Below are 17,490 nucleotides of genomic sequence, written 5' to 3' on the forward strand. Positions count from 1 at the left end.
TAGGTCACATGTGTATCATGCAATTACAAATCCAATACCATTGAGCCCTTTTGGGATCTGTCCCTGGAATTCCCGGAACGCTATCACTGCATAGAAAAGGGGTTTGTCCCTTTGAATCAGACCGAGTGCCTGCTCACTGAGATGCTGGCCAAGTTCACAGAGACAGAAGCTCTAGAAGGGAGAATCTACGCTTGTGACCAGTGTAACAGTGAGTGCTGTGTGGAAGGGGTACAGATGGAGGGGGGTGCAACTGGAATATTAGTTTTAGGTGTCTCTTTTTCCTTCTTAGTCAAAAGTAATACTGATATTGAATGGTTCTAAAGCATCTTTTTTTGGGGGGGAGGGACAGAGTCTTATTTTGTTGCCCTCAGTAAAGTGCCGTGGCCTCACAGCTCACAGCAACCTCAAACTCTTGGCTTAAGCAATTCTCTTGCCTCAACCTCTACAGGCACCTGCCACACCACCTGGCTATTTTTTGGTTGCAGTTGTCATTGTTGTCTAGCTAGCCCGGCCTGGGTTCGAATCTGCCAGCCTGGGTGTATGTAGCCGGTGCTGTAACCACTGTACTACAGGTACCAAGCCGTAAAGCATCTTTTAAATATTTTTTTTTCTCTTATTTCTCTGAAAACAAGCTCATGGAAGGATTGAAGTCAAGAGGAAGAATGCCAGGGTGAGAGAAGTGAACAGGGACTTGCAGATTCTCCATCTCAGACTGTTTCCTTGAATGATTGCACAATAATTTACAGCATTTAATAGTAAAAAACAAAATGGTAAAAAACATGGTAAAAAAACAAAACAAAGGGACAGGTGAGGTGGCTCACATCTATAATCCTAGCACTCTGGGAGGCTAAGACAAGTGGATTGCTTGAGCTCAGGAGCTTGAGACCACCCTGAGCACCAGTGAGACCCCATCTCTACTAAAAATAGAAAATACTAGCCAGGCATTGTGGTGGGTTCCTGTAGTCCCAGCTACTCAGGAGGCTGAGGCAAGAGGATTGCTCAAGTCGAAGAGTTTGAGGTTGCTGTGAGCTATGACTCCATGGCACTCAAACCTGGGGCAATAGTTAAACTATTTTGAAACAAACAAACAAAAAATGAAGATGGAGGAATTGTGCCTCCTTTGACTGCTCCTGATTGCCATTAGTTATCTTGGGAGGTATATGAAAGTATAATTTCTAAAATGGGGACTCTGAGAATGTTAGTAATTAGCTTCATAGTGTTATAGGACTTCTGCTTAAATTCATGAATATGGAGTCTGACAGGTCTTATTTAATCTAAATTCAGATGGCATAGCTTGTTTAAAGGGTATGATAATAGAAAAGCATGTTTTGTGGGTGGCACCCGTAGCCCAGTAGGTAGGGCACCAGCCACATACACCCAAGCTGGTGGGTTCGAACCTAGCCTGGGCCTGCCAAACAACAATGACAACTACAACAAAAAAAAAATAGCTGGGCATTGTGGTGGGCACCTGTAGTCCCAGCTGCTTGGGAGGCTGAGGCAAGAGAATCGCTTAAACCCAAGAGTTTGAGGTTGCTGTGAGCTATGATGCTACGGCACTCTCCTGAGGGCAACATAGTAAGACTGTCTCAAAAAAAAAAAAAAGAAATAAAAGCATGCTATTGTACTAAATTGGTAGAATTAAAGTCTGTCAAAAGTGATGCTTAAAATGGGTACAATATGCCCAAGAAAGTTAAGTCTTAAGGCAGCAACTTAATGGATATTTTCTCCATATTTTTTTCCACTTGTCTGAAAATTTCACATTTTAGAGAGGATCCTAAGGCTTTTATCTATTATAGCTTTAATTTTAAAGCAGAGCTCTCCTCATATGGTTATGTGGGCATCTTATGCAGGGTCCTTCTGTCTTGCCACACAAACCTTAATGTTTTGCTAACCCAGCATGGACAGAGGAAATGCGGTCCAAATATGTACAAGCTATGTTTGGGTTTTATAGCATATAAAGATTTGGAAACTAAAAATATAAAATTAATGGATTATATACAGAGACCTAGAAATCAATTTTCAGTTATAAAATAGTTTGGATTATAATTTTTAGAAAAAAAATCTTATGGTACCACTTTTTAATATATTTTGCTTTTTTTTTTTTTTTGGCCAGGGCTAGGTTTGAACCCGCCACCTCCGGCATATGGGACCGGTGCCCTACTCCTTGAGCCACAGGCGCCGCCCTGCTTTTTTTTTTTTTTAAATAGTAAATTATAGGAGCCCTGTTATGTTCTTTGAGGGATTAGGATAAAAACTAAAAGTCATGCTTGATATCATTTTGACATTTTAAAACAAAATTTGAGGCTGGGAGAGGTGGCTCACTCCTGTAATCATAGCACTCTGGGAGGCCAAGTTGCATGGATCACTTAAGCTTAGGAGTTCAAGACCAGCCTAAGCAAGAGTGAGACCCTGTCTCTACTAAAAATGAAAAACTGAGGCAAGAGGATGGCTTGAGCCCATGAGTTTGAGGTTGCTATGAGCTATAACACCATGCACTCTACCAAGGGTGACAAAGTGAGACTCTGTCTCAAAAAAAAATTTTTTTTGAAATGTTGTACTGTTTTATTTTGAGATACAGAGAAGCAGGTGAGTTGATTTGTTTCATTGGAGCAGTATATATTTTTTAACTTGTAAGTAACAAAAGGATATTAACAGCTTTATCATTCTGGGATGTGATAGATTAGCTAAGAAATACTTTTATTTATTTTATTCAAGAAAAGATTGTTTTCTCTGGCTGCCAGGTATGCCAATTTAGCAGGCTTTCTCTAGGCAGATGCAAATAATGACAGGGAAGGGAAGCTATGGTGAGGGCATAAGATGCATTGATCTGTTGCTTGTGAAATTCCAAAATTGTCGGTCTTTTATCTCTCTGTGTGGCCAGTTTAATCAAACAGAGACAGAATTGATCAATTTCAATTGAATCCCTAATTTCTTTTCTTTGTGAATTTCATTTTAGGGAAACAAAGCCGGATTCTATGTTGTCTTCATTTTAGCTCACATACTCCCTCTGCTGAGGGTGGCAGTCACTGCGAGGGTTCTCAGGCAAAGCTGCAGTAATTTTCAAAAATCTGGTGAATAGGAATATAAAATAAGGCCAGGCCCCTCTGAATTCTGCTCATGCCCCCACATATTGTGACTGCACACTCTGGTAACAGCTTCTCCTACGGCACACTCATTTTGATGCAATTTATTATGAGAAGCAACACCTCCACATCCTATTGTCACAGAAAGCTGTGTATGGCATCTGGCTGTCATTTGCTACTTTTTACAAGTGGTATAGACAGGACTTGGAATCAGATGCCAAGCTCTTCAGACAGTGAGACCATGGTTTCAATAGCTTGAAGACAATTAGCAAGAACCACACTTGACCACTCGTTTTATATGCCCATCCATTTACCAATATAATTAATATAATAGAACAGTCACCAGTGAATGTTCTCAAGAAGGTTCTGATGGAAATGAAGAGAACTTTATTTTCATTGTTTATTTGCTGAAATTTAGAAATGCATTTCCTACCAGAAATAAAATTAGAAAAATAAATAAATAAATAAATAAATAAAATAAAATAGAATAGTCACCAGTGAATGTTCTCAAGAAGGCTGCTGATGGAAATGAAGAGAACTTTTTCATTGTTTATTTGCTGAAATTTAGAAATGCATTTCCTACCAGAAATAAAATTACAGTCTGAGAACTGGTTCTGCTTTGGACTAGGTGAATTTAGACACCTATCAGCTTTGTCCTGCATGTCCAGCAGTATGTTTCTGTCAAAGAAACATATCCCCAAAACTAGGTACAGCATAAAAATACAGAACCAGCAGAGCTTATTTTCTTTTTCTGTCCCCCTGGGTAGAGTGCTGTGGCATCACAGCTCACAGCAACCTCCAACTCCTGGGCTCAAGTGATTTTCCTGCCTCAGCCTCCCAAGTAGCTGGGACTACAGGCGCCCGCCACAACACCCAGCTATTTTTTGGTTGTAGCCATCATTGTTTGGTGGGCCCAGGCTGGATTCGAACCCACCAGCTCAGATGTATGTGGCTGGCGCCTTAGTCACTTGAGCCACAGGTGCCTAGCCAGAGCTTATTTTCTAAATATTTTTCTAATGTGCCATAAGCAAATCATGCTGAAAAAAATCTGTGTAAATATTCTGATCTTTGGTAATCTTACCCTTTTTATCTTTTTCCTAAGCCTGAAATATATGGATTATTCTCTCTTTTACTAGTGAGGAAACTGAGCTTCTGAGTTTTGAATAATTCATCCAGTAGCACACAACTGGCTATAAACAGGAAATAGAATTAGGACTTTCTAGTGAAAACAAAAAGCTTTTTAAAATTATACTATGCTATATTATAATTTATGAGTCCATATATAAAGGGCAAGAACCCTAACATATGTTTCTTATTCACAATTAAAGCCATGCTATCAGGAGTGCATTATTGTAAACCTCTACCTATTTTAGAAATTGCTGACGGCAAAAGTTTGAAAAGTGAGTTTGATTGCATGTAACAGTCAACCCAAATAACAGTGACTTGACAAGAGATACAACCTTTTTGTTGTATAAAAGAAATCTGACAGACATACAACCATACAACCTTCTGTTGTATAAAAGAACTCTGACAGACATTCAGGGGCTGGCATGAAGGTTGTATGGTCATCAGGGACCCAAACTCCTTCTGTCTTTTTCCTTTACTATCCTAATGCAAGGTTTCCATCCTCAGGTTGTTTTGTGGCCCAAGAGGAATTCCAGCTGTTGCAGACCGTGGGAAGGACAAAGGGATGCACCTTACAACTGAGTCAGCTCCCTTTAAGTCTTATAACTTCCTTACAACTAAGTCACTCCCATTCCAAGAGTGCCACACATCATTCCTTTCATCTTAGCCAGAACTTCCACAGCCATATCATGTAGGCATATGAAGCTAAGAAATGCAGCTTTAAAGAGGATCACATTGCTGTCCCAAATAAAACTGAGGTTCAAATACTGGTAAACAAGGAGAATGCATTCTGAGTAGCAAGTCATTGACTATGCCATAGCTAGAAAAGAATGTGACTCCTCACCATCTGTCTTATACTTTTCCAAACCATATAGGCAAACGACGAAAATCCAATCCAAAACCCCTTGTTCTGACTGAAGCTAGAAAACAGTTAATAATCTACAGACTACCTCAGGTCCTCCGGCTGCACCTTAAAAGATTCAGGTGAGAATGCACTGGGAGTCCCAGATGGCTGTGGGAATAGCTTGCTTCAAAGGCTTTGTTGGGAGAAAATGACTTCTTTGATGTGAGGATAAGAGACCTATTCCCTTAAGACTTTGTGCTTTCCATGGAAATAAAATGGTTCATATCCAGTAAGGTATGTTGATGTTGGGGCCAAGCAGGACTGGACTTCTGCTCTCATGGCCCTGTTTAATTGTCTAGCCTAGGTATCTGCGCTTAAAGATTTTCTACGGGAAGATTGCTTGAGGCCAGGAGTTTGAAGCCAGTCTGGGCAACATAGCAAGACTCCATCTCTAAAAAAGTTTTAAAAAACTTAGCCGAGTATGGTGGCATACACCTGTAGTTTTAGTTTCTTGAGTGGCTGAAGTTAAAGGATCAATTGGTCCAAGAGATGTAATATACAGTAAGCTATTATTGCACCACTGCACTCTAGCCTGAGTGACAGAGTGAGAACCTATTTTAAAAGAGAAGGAGGGCAGCGCCTGTGGCTCAAAGGAGTAGGGCACTGGTCCCATATACCAGAGATGGTGGGTTCAAACCCAGCCCTGGCCAAAAACTGCAAAAAAAAAAAGAGAAGGAAAGGCTTGGTGCCTGTAGCTCAAGCAGCTAAGGCACCAGCCACATACACTGGAACTGGTGGGTTCGAATCCAGCCCAGGCCCGCCAAACAATGACAACTACAATCAAAAAAATAGCTGGGTGTTGTGGCAGGAACCTGCAATCCCAGCTACTTGGGAGGCTGAGGCAAGAGAATCGCTTAAGCCCAAGAGTTGGAGTTTGATGTGAGCTGTGACGGCACAGCACTCTACCCACGACGACAACAGCTTGAGACTCTGTCTCAAAAAAAAAAAAAGAAAAGAAAAAGAGAGAGAGAAGGAAAGAAAGTAATTTCTAGCTTTACTTGGGCTTATGTAGATCCATCTTCAGTATGAAGTGCAAAATAATGTGTGAAAGGAAGGGCAAACAGTAAATACAAAAGGATTGTTGCCTAGGTTGCTTGTTTAGGGATCTCTAGGTTCAGAGTACTTCATGGAACATTCACAGCAAATATATACAGGCATTGATTACCACCATTTTATTGATGGGAAAACCAAAGGCAGAAAGTTAAGTTTTCTTGGTTGCCTGCTTTACCTTTACCTACCTCTCCCTCTGAATGCATATATCAGTTTTTATCAGTAAGAAGTTTATATCCATGTTCTAGGTGGTCTGGCCGTAATCATCGAGAGAAGATTGGGGTCCATGTCGTCTTTGACCAGGTATTAAGCATGGAACCTTACTGCTGCAGGGACATGCTCTCCTCTCTTGACAAAGAGACCTTTGCCTATGATCTCTCCGCAGTGGTCATGCATCACGGGAAAGGGTTTGGCTCAGGACACTACACAGCCTATTGCTACAACACAGAGGGAGGTGCGTGCGCTTGACTGTGGGGTGGGGGGACACAAGGGTTGATTTGTCCACATTTTATTGCTTCCCATTTATTTCTATCCCACTCGTTACCTAGGAGAAAATTATATACAATAAAATCTAGTAGAAACAACCATGAAAGTTGGATTCAAATTTTGGGTATGTCACTAAGTAACAACATATGCTCATTCTAAGAATTAAAAAGAACTGACACATAAAAAATGCTTAGAAGAGCACCTAGCACATAGTACTTGCTCAGTGTTGGAGGATATTGTAGTATTATTGATATTATTGGTAGTATTGGTTATCTATAGTATTACTATTGCTGCGGTAATGCTTCTTTTGTAGATCTCAGTTTCCTTCTTGATTGTGCAGAAACAAAAGTACTTGTGTAATATGGAGATATTGTATGAATCTCATAAGCATAAGCTCATAATAAAGCTGAGGACATTTACTGAGCACTTACTACATCCTTAATGCTTCCTTTATGTGGGAGGTGTGAGGATGCAAGGTCCCCTCCAAAGGCGATTTCAGTCCTTGTCCTCCAGAGTGGAGCCTCCCAGCTACTGCACTGAGGCAGATGAGCTACACCTGTGTTTTCAGCAGTATACTGTTCTCAAACCCCTCAGCCCTTGGGGCAGCTAGAGCCTGTGAACAAATAACTGTTTTATTCATTCTAAATGTTATTTTATCTCACTCCTCTATTTCCATTTCTCCTCTCCTTCTCCTCCTCTTCCCATTGCCTCCCTCCCAACAGCCTCGATATCTTTGTAGAAGGCCCGAATGGACAATGAAAAAGCCTGAGTAAAATGAGGACAAAAATTACAGTCAGTTGGTAGTTGAGACCAGCCTGTAATGTTGTAGTGGGGTTTGGTGGGATAAAGCCAGTTACAGAGAAGTCTGTTGGTTTCATTTATTTGTCCCCTACACCAATAATCAAGAGTTGGCTCTATTCAGAACTCCTCTTGTCCCTTTCTTCATCTCCTGATTTTGCCTGCTGTTTGGAAATGTAAGCTGGGTAGTCATTTTCTCTCTTTCTCTCCTTTGGTTTCCCAGGTTTTTGGGTCCACTGCAATGACTCAAAGCTGAATGTATGCAGTGTCGAGGAAGTGTGCAAAACCCAGGCCTACATCCTTTTTTACACTCAAAGAACAGTGCAGGGCAATGCAAGAATCTCAGAAACCCAACTCCAAGCTCAGGTGCAGTCCAGCAACAACGATGAAGGCAGACCACAGACATTCCCCTGAATGGGAGGCATGTATCAAAGACTGGCTTGCTTTTAAACTATTGGTGTCCATACATCTTTCCTCTTGTAGGAAATAAGGCTTACTGCAGGAACAGATTACTGGCTTTACCTCACTGGGTCTAGAGTAGAAGGTGCTGAGTAATTCATGTACTACTATAAATTTTATAGTTACTTTCTCTTGAACGGATTTGGAAATTCCCTCTTTTCATAAAAACAAATCAAAAGGAATAACTTCTGTGAAGATTCTTTCATCAGTTGTTTTTGAATCTAGAGGGATCTGGGTAAAGGAAAGAGGATAGATTGATCATATCCATGCAGGAGAGCAGCCCTGTTTTCTCTCCATTTTGTGATTCTCCTGCTAATCAGGACCTCCTTAAAGCACCAGAAGAACCCATCCTATGTGAGCAGCCCTGGACAGAGCACATGAGGAAGGGCCCTGGGCTGGCAGCTTGCTGGATGGTATTGGTTCCCAGGTGGGAGATAAAAGTATAAGGATTTATTCCCACAAAGGAAATAACCCTTAAAGGCTGAAAACATGCTTGCTTCCTTTTGCAGGGGCTAGCAGTTGAAGAGTAGAGTGAGATCCATGGAGCAAATTGCCCCATGCAAAATGGGTGGGTTTTCATACATCATACCCTCCCTGACTGCTGCTGTAATTTAATCACTCCACACTTCTGAGACTGGCATGAATTCTCCTTCATTCTAAAAATGGGGCGGTTCGTACAAGGAAGCCGTAGACTAGAATATATTCTTTGCTGCATGCAGAGCCTAAGGGCACTCCTGGCTATCCCAGTTCTTTAGCAGGTTCCTGGTTCAGGTCTAGGGTATGCACATAGTTTGGTTTAAATTGCTCCTTAATCAGCTGTCTGAAGCTTTCTAGAACTCAGTTGAAGGTGGGCAGGGATAGCTGGTGGTCCAGGGCTTATTTGAATGTACATCACCTGTTCTCACCTTGGTATAGCATGCAGCTTCTTAGCCTACAGCTTCTTTCCTGCTCCTGGAGAATAGAATGTCCACGTTCACATTTGGTAGCTTTTGCTTTTCTAGGGTATGGGAACTCCTTAGGAATCTATCCCCTACATATTTGAACAATTTATTGTTGATGGCTGTGGCTTATTTCCTCCCAGATCTGTTAATCTCTACCCTTGCTTTACCCTTCTATACTGAATCCATTACAGAAAAAAAGCAAGAGTGCCCTGTCCTAGGTGGCGCCTGTGGCTCAGTGAGTAGGGCGCTGGCCCCATATACTGAGGGTGGCGGGTTCAAACCCAGCCCTGGCCAAACTGCAACAAAAAAATAACCAGGCGTTGTGGCAGGTGCCTGTAGTCCCAGCTGCTCGGGAGGCTGAGGCAAGAGAATCGCGTAAGCCCAAGAGCTGGAGGTTGCTGTGAGTCCTGTGACATCATGGCACTCTACCGAGGGCGGTAAAGTGAGACTCTGTCTCTACCAAAAAAAAAAAAAAAAAAAAAGGAGTGCCCTGTCCTTTACTCCAGTGCAAGTAAAATACATTTTCTTTTTAAATTGGGTCAGTTTCTAAATAGAACGAAATTGCTCACATAAAAACCCTGTTTCCCCATCAGACACCATTGAGTTTCCATTCTTTTTTTTTTTTTAAGTAGACACTGTCCCTAAGGATGAGTTGCCCTTCTTAATCCTTCACTTAGACTCACCTGTGAAAGTGAATGCAAGCCCTAACTCTTGTTGTTATGGTTGCTGCAGTGAGCCTCAACCTGTCACTAATAATGCTCATCTTTTGACTGAGTATATCATATTAATGTTTGAATTCAGGTAGAAGTATATTTGTCACTTGAAGGGAGTAGATGTGGAAGGGAGTTTGGGGAGGGGTGGGAAGTGGGGAAAGTGAGGCTAAAGAATGAGGGTTATAGCTTTAGCAATGTTGATGAGCCACATTTCCCGAACAGATCTGTACCATTTGCTGTTGACCTCTTCTGAGATGAACTCTCCCATAGGACCCACCAGGCAGCACTGAGACATGGAGGAAATTCAGACAAAAATGGCTCACCCTGATAGGGAAGGAGTTGACTATAATTTAAATTAAACTTGCTTTTTCCAACACTGTGAGGTTTCTGTAATATTTAGCTTTTATTTGGAAGCGATAGCGTATGGCATTTTTTATGCTGTTTATTTTATATTGTCTACTGCAGGCTTTTTTGTATAAGCTTTGCCTGGGTTCACCCTCTCCTGGACACTGTTTTAAAGTGTCACAGCTGCCCATGTTGCCAGAGGCTCTGATGTGAAGCTGTACTCTTGAGATCCACATTTATAAGTCAGCATGATTGGTAATGACTTTTTGTGGTAATAGAAAAGCCCCATAACTAAAAAAAAAAACAAGGAGAGTAAAAAGGAAAAGAAACTTATGAATTGTGCCTCATCTTTCATTGAACCCTATATTTATTATTCTAAAAAAAGAGAACTTACAAGATGGGAAAGAGCTCTAGAGAGCATCCCCTTCACCCCTCAGATTGTCTGGGGGGGGGAATACTTGAATACTTATTAATAAAAACTTAATGGAAAATTGAAAGAGCTTCAAATTTAATTTTTAAGTAGTTTTATACCAAATATTATAAGGATTATTAAGCAGATTAAGAACTTTGTGAAATAGGTGCTTAACTTCCCTGAACACCCACGTATCAAAAAAGAAATGAACATCAGAGTCTCTATTGAGCTACACACTTAAGGAGGTGCCCACTGCAGTCAGACACCTCAGGTGCCCAGAGGCAGCAGCATTAGACACTTAGGAAGTTAGTATTTAAGGAGATTTTTATTAAAGGAAAGAGTTCCCTGCTGCATAAGCCAATGGCTGTTATGAGGGAAGTGTCCCTTTGCCTTTAATTTATTTACATATTGGGAGTTGATGAATGTCTCAGTTGCATGGTACCTTAAATTGAAACATTCTAAATAAAAGAAAATAAGAACCAGGTAGACACTGACTTAGACACTACCAAATCAAACCCAAGGTCTCCTAACCGAACCTTAATTAACGGACCTGCTTCTCTCCCAGGGCAAGTAGTTAAGAATCCTCTTCCAGGCTGGCATGTATGCTTGCTGCCACAGCCAGCCAAAATGAATGCACCCTGGCCCTCAAAAAGGATTTTTTACCTCAATCTGACCTGACCCTCTGAGTATCTGTCTAGTGTTTAAAAAAAAATTGCAGCCAGATACTGAAGCTCTATTAAATGGTGGGCAGAGCTCTTGCCAGCTTTCATCTAGCTCCTCTCAGGCTGAGTGGGGGGCAGTGCCACAATGTAAAGAATTTCCAGAGGTCTCTTAAAATGTCATGAATAAAATTGGAAACTGTAGAAGTGTTACTGTGTCCTATGGACTCAATAGCAGAGTTTATTTTTGTTTCTAATGGCAAGGCTTCTAGACTCAGTAATTGTATGAGTTCCCTACTCTGGCTATGCTTACAAACAACTCCATCCAAGTTCAAGGGAAGACCAATGAGGTGGGTTAACTGGCAGTGGGGCATCCCCCAGCGCAGGCCCTAGAGAGTTCAACGGTTGTGCAGAATGAAAACTTGGTTGGGAAGGAGGGGGTTGGGGGGTGGAGGTAGGAGGGCAACAAGGAGGGAGAAATGGAATTTGTTTTACTGATAAAGCTTTGTGAACTAATTTTATACAATTCATAAAATTTGGTGCCTTGTATCCAATTATTGTTTGCATGGGATAGAAAAGATTAAGGGAAAGGATTCCTTCTTGTCATTTCAAGGGGCAAATGGGTCTGTGTAGTGTTTAAAGGACTTTTGGGATCACAGACTTTTAGATAGCATTTCATGTCACGTGTGAATGCAAATCATTCTTACCAGCAAATTCTGAAATTTTGTTATAATGTCCAGATTCTGTATTTGTGACTATTCATCATATAACTGCTTTTCAAGGCAGACTATGTACACCATTGTTTTTCACCACGCTTTTCTTGTTCCAAACATTAATTTGAGCCTTTTCAAATCAGGTTGGGAGGCTACCCCTTCTTAAATGTATACTCTATCCCTATCTGGGATTATATTTTATGAATGGAAGGGTTGCTTTTCCAGCTAGTTGAGAGAGCACAAATGTTCAGAAAAGGTATTTTAGTTTTTATCAAAACAGTAATTAATGCTGAGCAACATACAGTGGAAACCAAACAAAAATGGTTCCTTCTGAAGTGGTACCTTCATTGGTTCTGAAGTTCTTTTGCATAAAAATGTAAGAAGCAGTGGAAAAAACGATCCCCACATGTGAACTTTTAGATCGTAAGACAAGCCAATGCACTGTGTAATACACAAAGGCAAATGATGCAAAAGGAAAGGCACGAAGACAATGTCCCAGGCCTTCATACCCTTTTCCTGGCAGGGGCTAAGATGGTACTGAGTGGCTATGGAAGGTGCTAAAACCCAGCTAAGACTGGAGGGCTGTTATAGCTTATGTTTTACACCAACCTAAAAGTTTCCACTGAACTAATAAGATGTCACCAAAAGGTGTTCATTTTATTTTTATTTATTTATTTTTTTAGAGACAGAGTCTCACTTTATTGCCCTCAGTAGAGTGCAATGGCCATCACAGCTCACAGCAACCTCCAACTCCCGGGCTTAGGTGATTCTCTTGCCTCAGCCTCCCAAGTAGCTGGGACTACAGGTGCCCACCTGAAAGACCCGCTACTTTTATTTTGGTTGCAGTTTGGCCGGGGCCGGGTTCGAACCTGCCACCCTGGGTATATGGGGCCAGTGCCCTACCCACTGAGCCACAGGCACCGCCCACCAAAAGGTGTTTAAAAAGCTCATTATTCAAATCACACTTGATAATTGGGTCCCTCAGCCTAGCTAATCAACAAATTAGATGAAGAGGTATCTTTCAGGTAAAATTTCCCATGGCCACTTAGTTTTTTAACCTGGTAAGTATGCATCTCCCTGTTGGTTCACATTCTTTTAAAAATCAGCACTAAAGCTGAAAAGCACCTTCTAAGTATGACTCTTGAGTTTTTATCTAACAAGTTTAATAGCAGATCTCTTGATTTGGGGCTATAACTGTAATCATTTTGTTTGTGTTCAACCTACACACTGCTTTAAATATGCCATAACTACTATAGCAGAGGCAAGCAGTCATTTTTGTAGATTCTTTCCATACTTCTGCCGGCATATTTCATAAAAATCTAACTAGTGAGAGATTTTCATAGTACTATGTATCAACTAGCTAGGGCTGAAAAGTGACAGGATATACAATTAACTTCCCTTGGGAAGACTGTTGGATTGGCAATGGTGAAAGCTGGCACTTTCATTTACAAAATTTGTCAAAACTTTTAGAAATTGTAGATTTAGTGGTCTTATTTACAAATTTTTATCACTTTGATAAAAATAGCTTATCACTTTGATAAGCTAGTAAATGAAACTTTACCCAACAAACAGTAAACATTTTCTTTTTTTTCAGACAATCTCAAGCTGTTGCCCTGGGTAGAGTGCGGTGGCATCACAGCTCACAGCAACCTCAAACTCTTTGGGCTTAAGCGATTCTCTTGCCTCAGCCTCCCAAGTAGATAGAATTATATGTGCCCTCCACAACGCCTGGCTCTTCTTTTTGTTGCAGTTGTCATTGTTTTAGCTGGCCCGGGCTGGATTCAAACCCACCAGCCTCAGTATATGTGGCCAGCACCCTACCCACTGAGCTACGGGCGCTGCTCAACAGTAAACATTATTACTTAAAGCCAAAACATTACAATTTGAGTGAAATTTAAATTAAGCTTTTGGGAGGTGCCATTTCTTAATTCTTGCTGTATTTTGATTTTTCAACTTTGGGAATTATTATCAAATAGAACCTCACGATTATGAGTAAATCATGTAGCAGATTTTAAGGATCTAAGTTTCATTCTTCATGAAAACCAGGTGCTGGTATTTCTTGTAGCAGTGGTCTGATGCAGGTCTGATGGGGTTTACTATCTATGCTATGGCTTAAAAGTTCCCCCCCTGGCACTGACAGCTTCAAACCTAGCCTTGCTCTCATGTATATGATCCTTCTTCGTCCTAATAGCCAGTAAAATATAAACCCCTGAGATCATCTGTGATCTTATGTAGACAGATGCTAAAGGGTCTTGGCTCCCTATCAGATTAATACCCAAAAGAGAATGGTAGGTTTTGTTTTTTTTCTTTTGCAGTTTTTGGCCGGGGCTGAGTTTGTTTTTTTTTTTTTTTTTTTGTAGAGACAGAGTCTCACTTTATGGCCCTCGGTAGAGTGCCGTGGCCTCACAGCAACCTCCTGGGCTTAAGCGATTCTCTTGCCTCAGCTTCCCGAGTAGCTGTTTTTTTTTAACATATAAAAAAATCTAATTCACAAACAGCTTTCTTAATGAGATTTATACTGGCAGGGTCAGGAAAGACTATTTTGTCCTATTTACCTTTGGTAAACAAATTGCTAGAGACATCTGTCAGCTGTAACAATTACACTATTTATACTGACCCTTCTTTCCAATTCTGTCTTTTAATCTCCCATCAGTTCCATAAGAGACTTGGCATACAAAAGCAGTATTTTGAAAAAATACTGGCCCAGCAAGGTGGCTCAGGCCAGTAATCCTAGCACTTTGGAAGGCCAAGGCAGGAGGATTGCTTGAAGCTGGGAGTATATACCACCAGCCTGACACACAGAGTGAGATCCTTATTATAGAATGGGACTCTTATTATAGAAAATTTAGCTGGGTAAAGGGTGTATAGCCCAAGTCCCAGCTACTCAGTAGGCTGAGGCAGGAGGATCGTTTGGGCCCAGGCAGTTGAAGTTGCAATAAGCTATGATGATGCTGATGATGCCACTGCACTCCACCTCCGGTAATAGAGTAAAACTGTGTCTCTGAGGGGAAAAAAAAAATCCTATTGGAGTAAACCAACTAGAAGAAATTTGCCATGAGGAACCTATCTCTATCTCCACCTCATTCTTTGGCTGCACGAGTCTTTCCATGCCAGTTCCTCACATACTCCACTTCCAAAAACTCCAAACCCTTTAACAGCACTACCATGAATTTTAGGGTCAGAAAACATCTTTTTCCTTTAAGGCAGTGTTTTTCAACCTTTTTATCTCACAGCACACTTGAACCCACAGTTAAACTTCCACAGCACACTTAAATTATGTTGATTGCAAAAAAAAAAAAAAAAAAAGAGGCTTGGTGCCTATGCTCAGTGGTTGGGGTGCCGGCCACATACACTGAGGCAGGCAGGTTCAAATCCAGCCCAGGCCTGCTAAACAACAGTGACAACTGCAACAAAAAAATAGCCAGGCATTATGGCGGGTGCCTGTAGTCCCAGCTACTTGGGAGGCTGAGGCAAGAGAATCGTTGAAGCCTAAGAGTTTGAGGTTACTGTGAGCTGTGACGCCATAGCACTCTACTAAGGGTGACATAGTAAGACTGTCTCAAAAAAAAAAAAAAAATATATATATATATATATATATACACATACACTTACTGTGCTTTGGACTTCTTTCAAAAATAATTTAATTAATGATCTTTAAAAATTTTTTGCAGCACACCAGCTGAAAATCACTGCTATAAAGGAAGCATCTTTCTCAGCAGTATCACTTTAGTGCCCACTATCCAGACATACTTTTTTTTTTTTGAGACAGAGTCTCACTTTGTTGCCCTTGGTAGAGTGCTGTGGCATTATAGCTCACAGCAACCTCCAACTCTTGGGTTTAAGCAATTCTGTTGCCTCAGCCTCACAAGTAGCTGGGACTACAGGTGCCCACTACAATGCCCAGCTATTTTTTGTTGCAGTTGCCACTGCTGTTTTAGCTGGCTGGAGCTGGGTTCGTACCTGCTACCCTCGGTATATGGGGCCGGCAACCTACCCACTGAGCCACAGGTGCCGCTCTATCCAGACATACGTAAACCTTGCCTCCTCCTACACATCAGTGCGCTTTTCTGCCTCCAGATCTCAGTCTGTTCCAGCAACAACATCTCTCTGGTGCCTGGAAAACCCACCTGGTGCACTAAAATGCTATGCAACACCAAATGGCTTCTTCCCCCAGTACTATTCAACAATGCAAATTCCCCAAGAATAAACTTCATTGCTATGTTAACGTCAACGTATGGTGGTTAGTTTCCATTTCTTTTTTTCTTTTCAAATGAAGCAAATCAACTCCATAACAATCCATGTTTGGAGCTTGTTCCTATATAAGTGTGAAAAATAAATCATGTTTTTATGATTTTTGTAATCTTGACTTTTTACACCTTGTTTTTGTAAGAAGTTTCTTATTAAAAGAATAAAATAGCTATCTTTGTGTGCAGTCTTTATTTCAAATATTTGTTAAAACAACATCGTTATTCCTCAGATGTTCAAAGATCACCCTCTGCAAAAACTTGTACTGAACTATGTACAGAACTTTACAGACCAGAGGCAATGCTTTAGCTGAAGCCTGACTGCTGACCAGAAAATGGAGTTCTGAGGGGACTTGGAACAAAATGAAACCAGGTAGAGAAGGGGAAGGTGCCCATGAGGATCAAACTTCAGCTGCCATCAAGGCATATCTTGTGGTGGCCACAGATTATAGGCTCTGTTTTTGAAAGGTTCAGGTGCAGCACAGGATTCCAATTGTCTGTAATCAGATGACAGGACAACAGGTGGCATTAGAAACGTAAAGGCACTGTAAGTAAACTGGTAAGATATTTAAATCCCTTGCACCATCTAGAAACATTTAACTAGGAATAGCTAAGGGTTTTACATCCAGTCTCTTTCCTACACTTAGGGAATAGTTGGTATTAATTACTGCTTCTCCCAGCCTCTAGATAAGGCTGTAGTTAAGTGCTTACCTACTCGGCTACACCCCTGGCTGAGGTGCCATGAGATCAATGTCACTCAAATTCCTGGCCAGCCAAACTCCCGCAGCAAAGAGTCCCAAATTGAGGATCAAGTTCCTAGGAAAACAATATTTCATTAACCTTGTGTTCTCATATTATCATTTGGTTAAAGAAAAGTACGGAGGGGGAATGGCTTCCTGAAGTATTGACACAAGGTTATTACATGGCAGGTTGCTCAAACCCTACGCAGAAATTTGGAGGTTGTTTCTGTGCCTAGTAAGAGCACAAAGGCCAGCTAAACACTCGTCTACGGCTGGAAAACCTGTTTATGTGCTGGCAGCGTCTCTTCTCCAGTCAGGGTGACACTGTCTATAAATATAAGCACGTGACAGATTTTGCCACAAAGGCATTGTAGTAAAAAGGGTCAGCAAAGCAAACCCAGAGCCACGAAAAGGCAACTATGTTGGCAATATTAAAAACAAATCAGACAAGCAAACAAATCTACGGGGGCACCAGCCTCGCACAGGTACACTGTCGCGATGGCCAGAGCGGGACCAAGTTCCCCAAGCTCAGTTACCTCCGGAAATCATTTCTGTCGGTGGCAAAGCGATAGACACCCCGAAGCCAATCTCCCACGTTGTCCGGAATTTCGGGAGCTTCATCTGCCGAGCCGGCAGCATTCACAGAAACCGCGCTGGAAGCCATGGTAATACCTTTAGGCTCCACACAGGCCTTGCAGGACGCACCGTACGGGCACCCTCTGCTTATGTAACTTCCGGTCTGGCACTTCCGCCGGCTGGGGGCCAGCAGAGGGTGGTGCTGCTCTAGCTGGGCCCGACCTCCAGGAGAGGTACAGCCC

At 41.5% G+C, this 17,490-nt stretch overlaps 2 protein-coding genes across 6 annotated transcripts in view; one reads left to right on the plus strand and one right to left on the minus strand.

Moving 5' to 3' along the window:
• Nucleotides 1-10,395, plus strand: part of USP49 (ubiquitin specific peptidase 49) — a 118,761-nt gene extending 108,366 nt beyond the window's left edge. For 4 of the 5 annotated variants that reach the window (XM_053601962.1, XM_053601965.1, XM_053601964.1 and 1 more), the window contains 4 exons: nucleotides 4-208; nucleotides 5,084-5,192; nucleotides 6,411-6,616; nucleotides 7,670-10,395. In XM_053601962.1, coding sequence (XP_053457937.1) covers nucleotides 4-208; nucleotides 5,084-5,192; nucleotides 6,411-6,616; nucleotides 7,670-7,860 — 711 coding nt within the window. In that variant the 3' untranslated portion in view covers nucleotides 7,861-10,395. The remainder of the gene's footprint in view (nucleotides 1-3; nucleotides 209-5,083; nucleotides 5,193-6,410; nucleotides 6,617-7,669) is intronic. The other variant, XM_053601966.1, reaches the window with a different exon arrangement.
• Nucleotides 10,396-16,109: 5,714 nt separating this feature from the next.
• Nucleotides 16,110-17,485, minus strand: TOMM6 (translocase of outer mitochondrial membrane 6). Its single transcript, XM_053601998.1, has 3 exons — nucleotides 17,209-17,485; nucleotides 16,644-16,748; nucleotides 16,110-16,429 (listed from the first exon to the last, which is right to left on the minus strand). The coding sequence occupies exons 1-2, from the start codon at nucleotides 17,334-17,336 to the stop codon at nucleotides 16,652-16,654; spliced, it is 225 nt and encodes a 74-aa protein (XP_053457973.1). The 5' UTR covers nucleotides 17,337-17,485; the 3' UTR covers nucleotides 16,110-16,429; nucleotides 16,644-16,651.
• Nucleotides 17,486-17,490: the final 5 nt, after the last annotated feature.

This window comes from Nycticebus coucang, chromosome 9 (genome assembly GCF_027406575.1).
Source record: "Nycticebus coucang isolate mNycCou1 chromosome 9, mNycCou1.pri, whole genome shotgun sequence".
In the NCBI taxonomy this organism is placed as follows: Eukaryota; Metazoa; Chordata; class Mammalia; order Primates; family Lorisidae; genus Nycticebus; species Nycticebus coucang.

Coding starts and splice junctions, on each gene's coding strand:
- TOMM6 (XM_053601998.1), bottom strand. CDS start 17,336: ATGGCTTCCAGCGCGGTTTCTGTGAATGCTGCCGGCTCGGCAGATGAA. Junction 16,749..17,208: donor GACAGAAATGATTTCCGGAG/GTAACTGAGCTT, acceptor TTGTTTTCCTAG/GAACTTGATCCTCAATTTGG.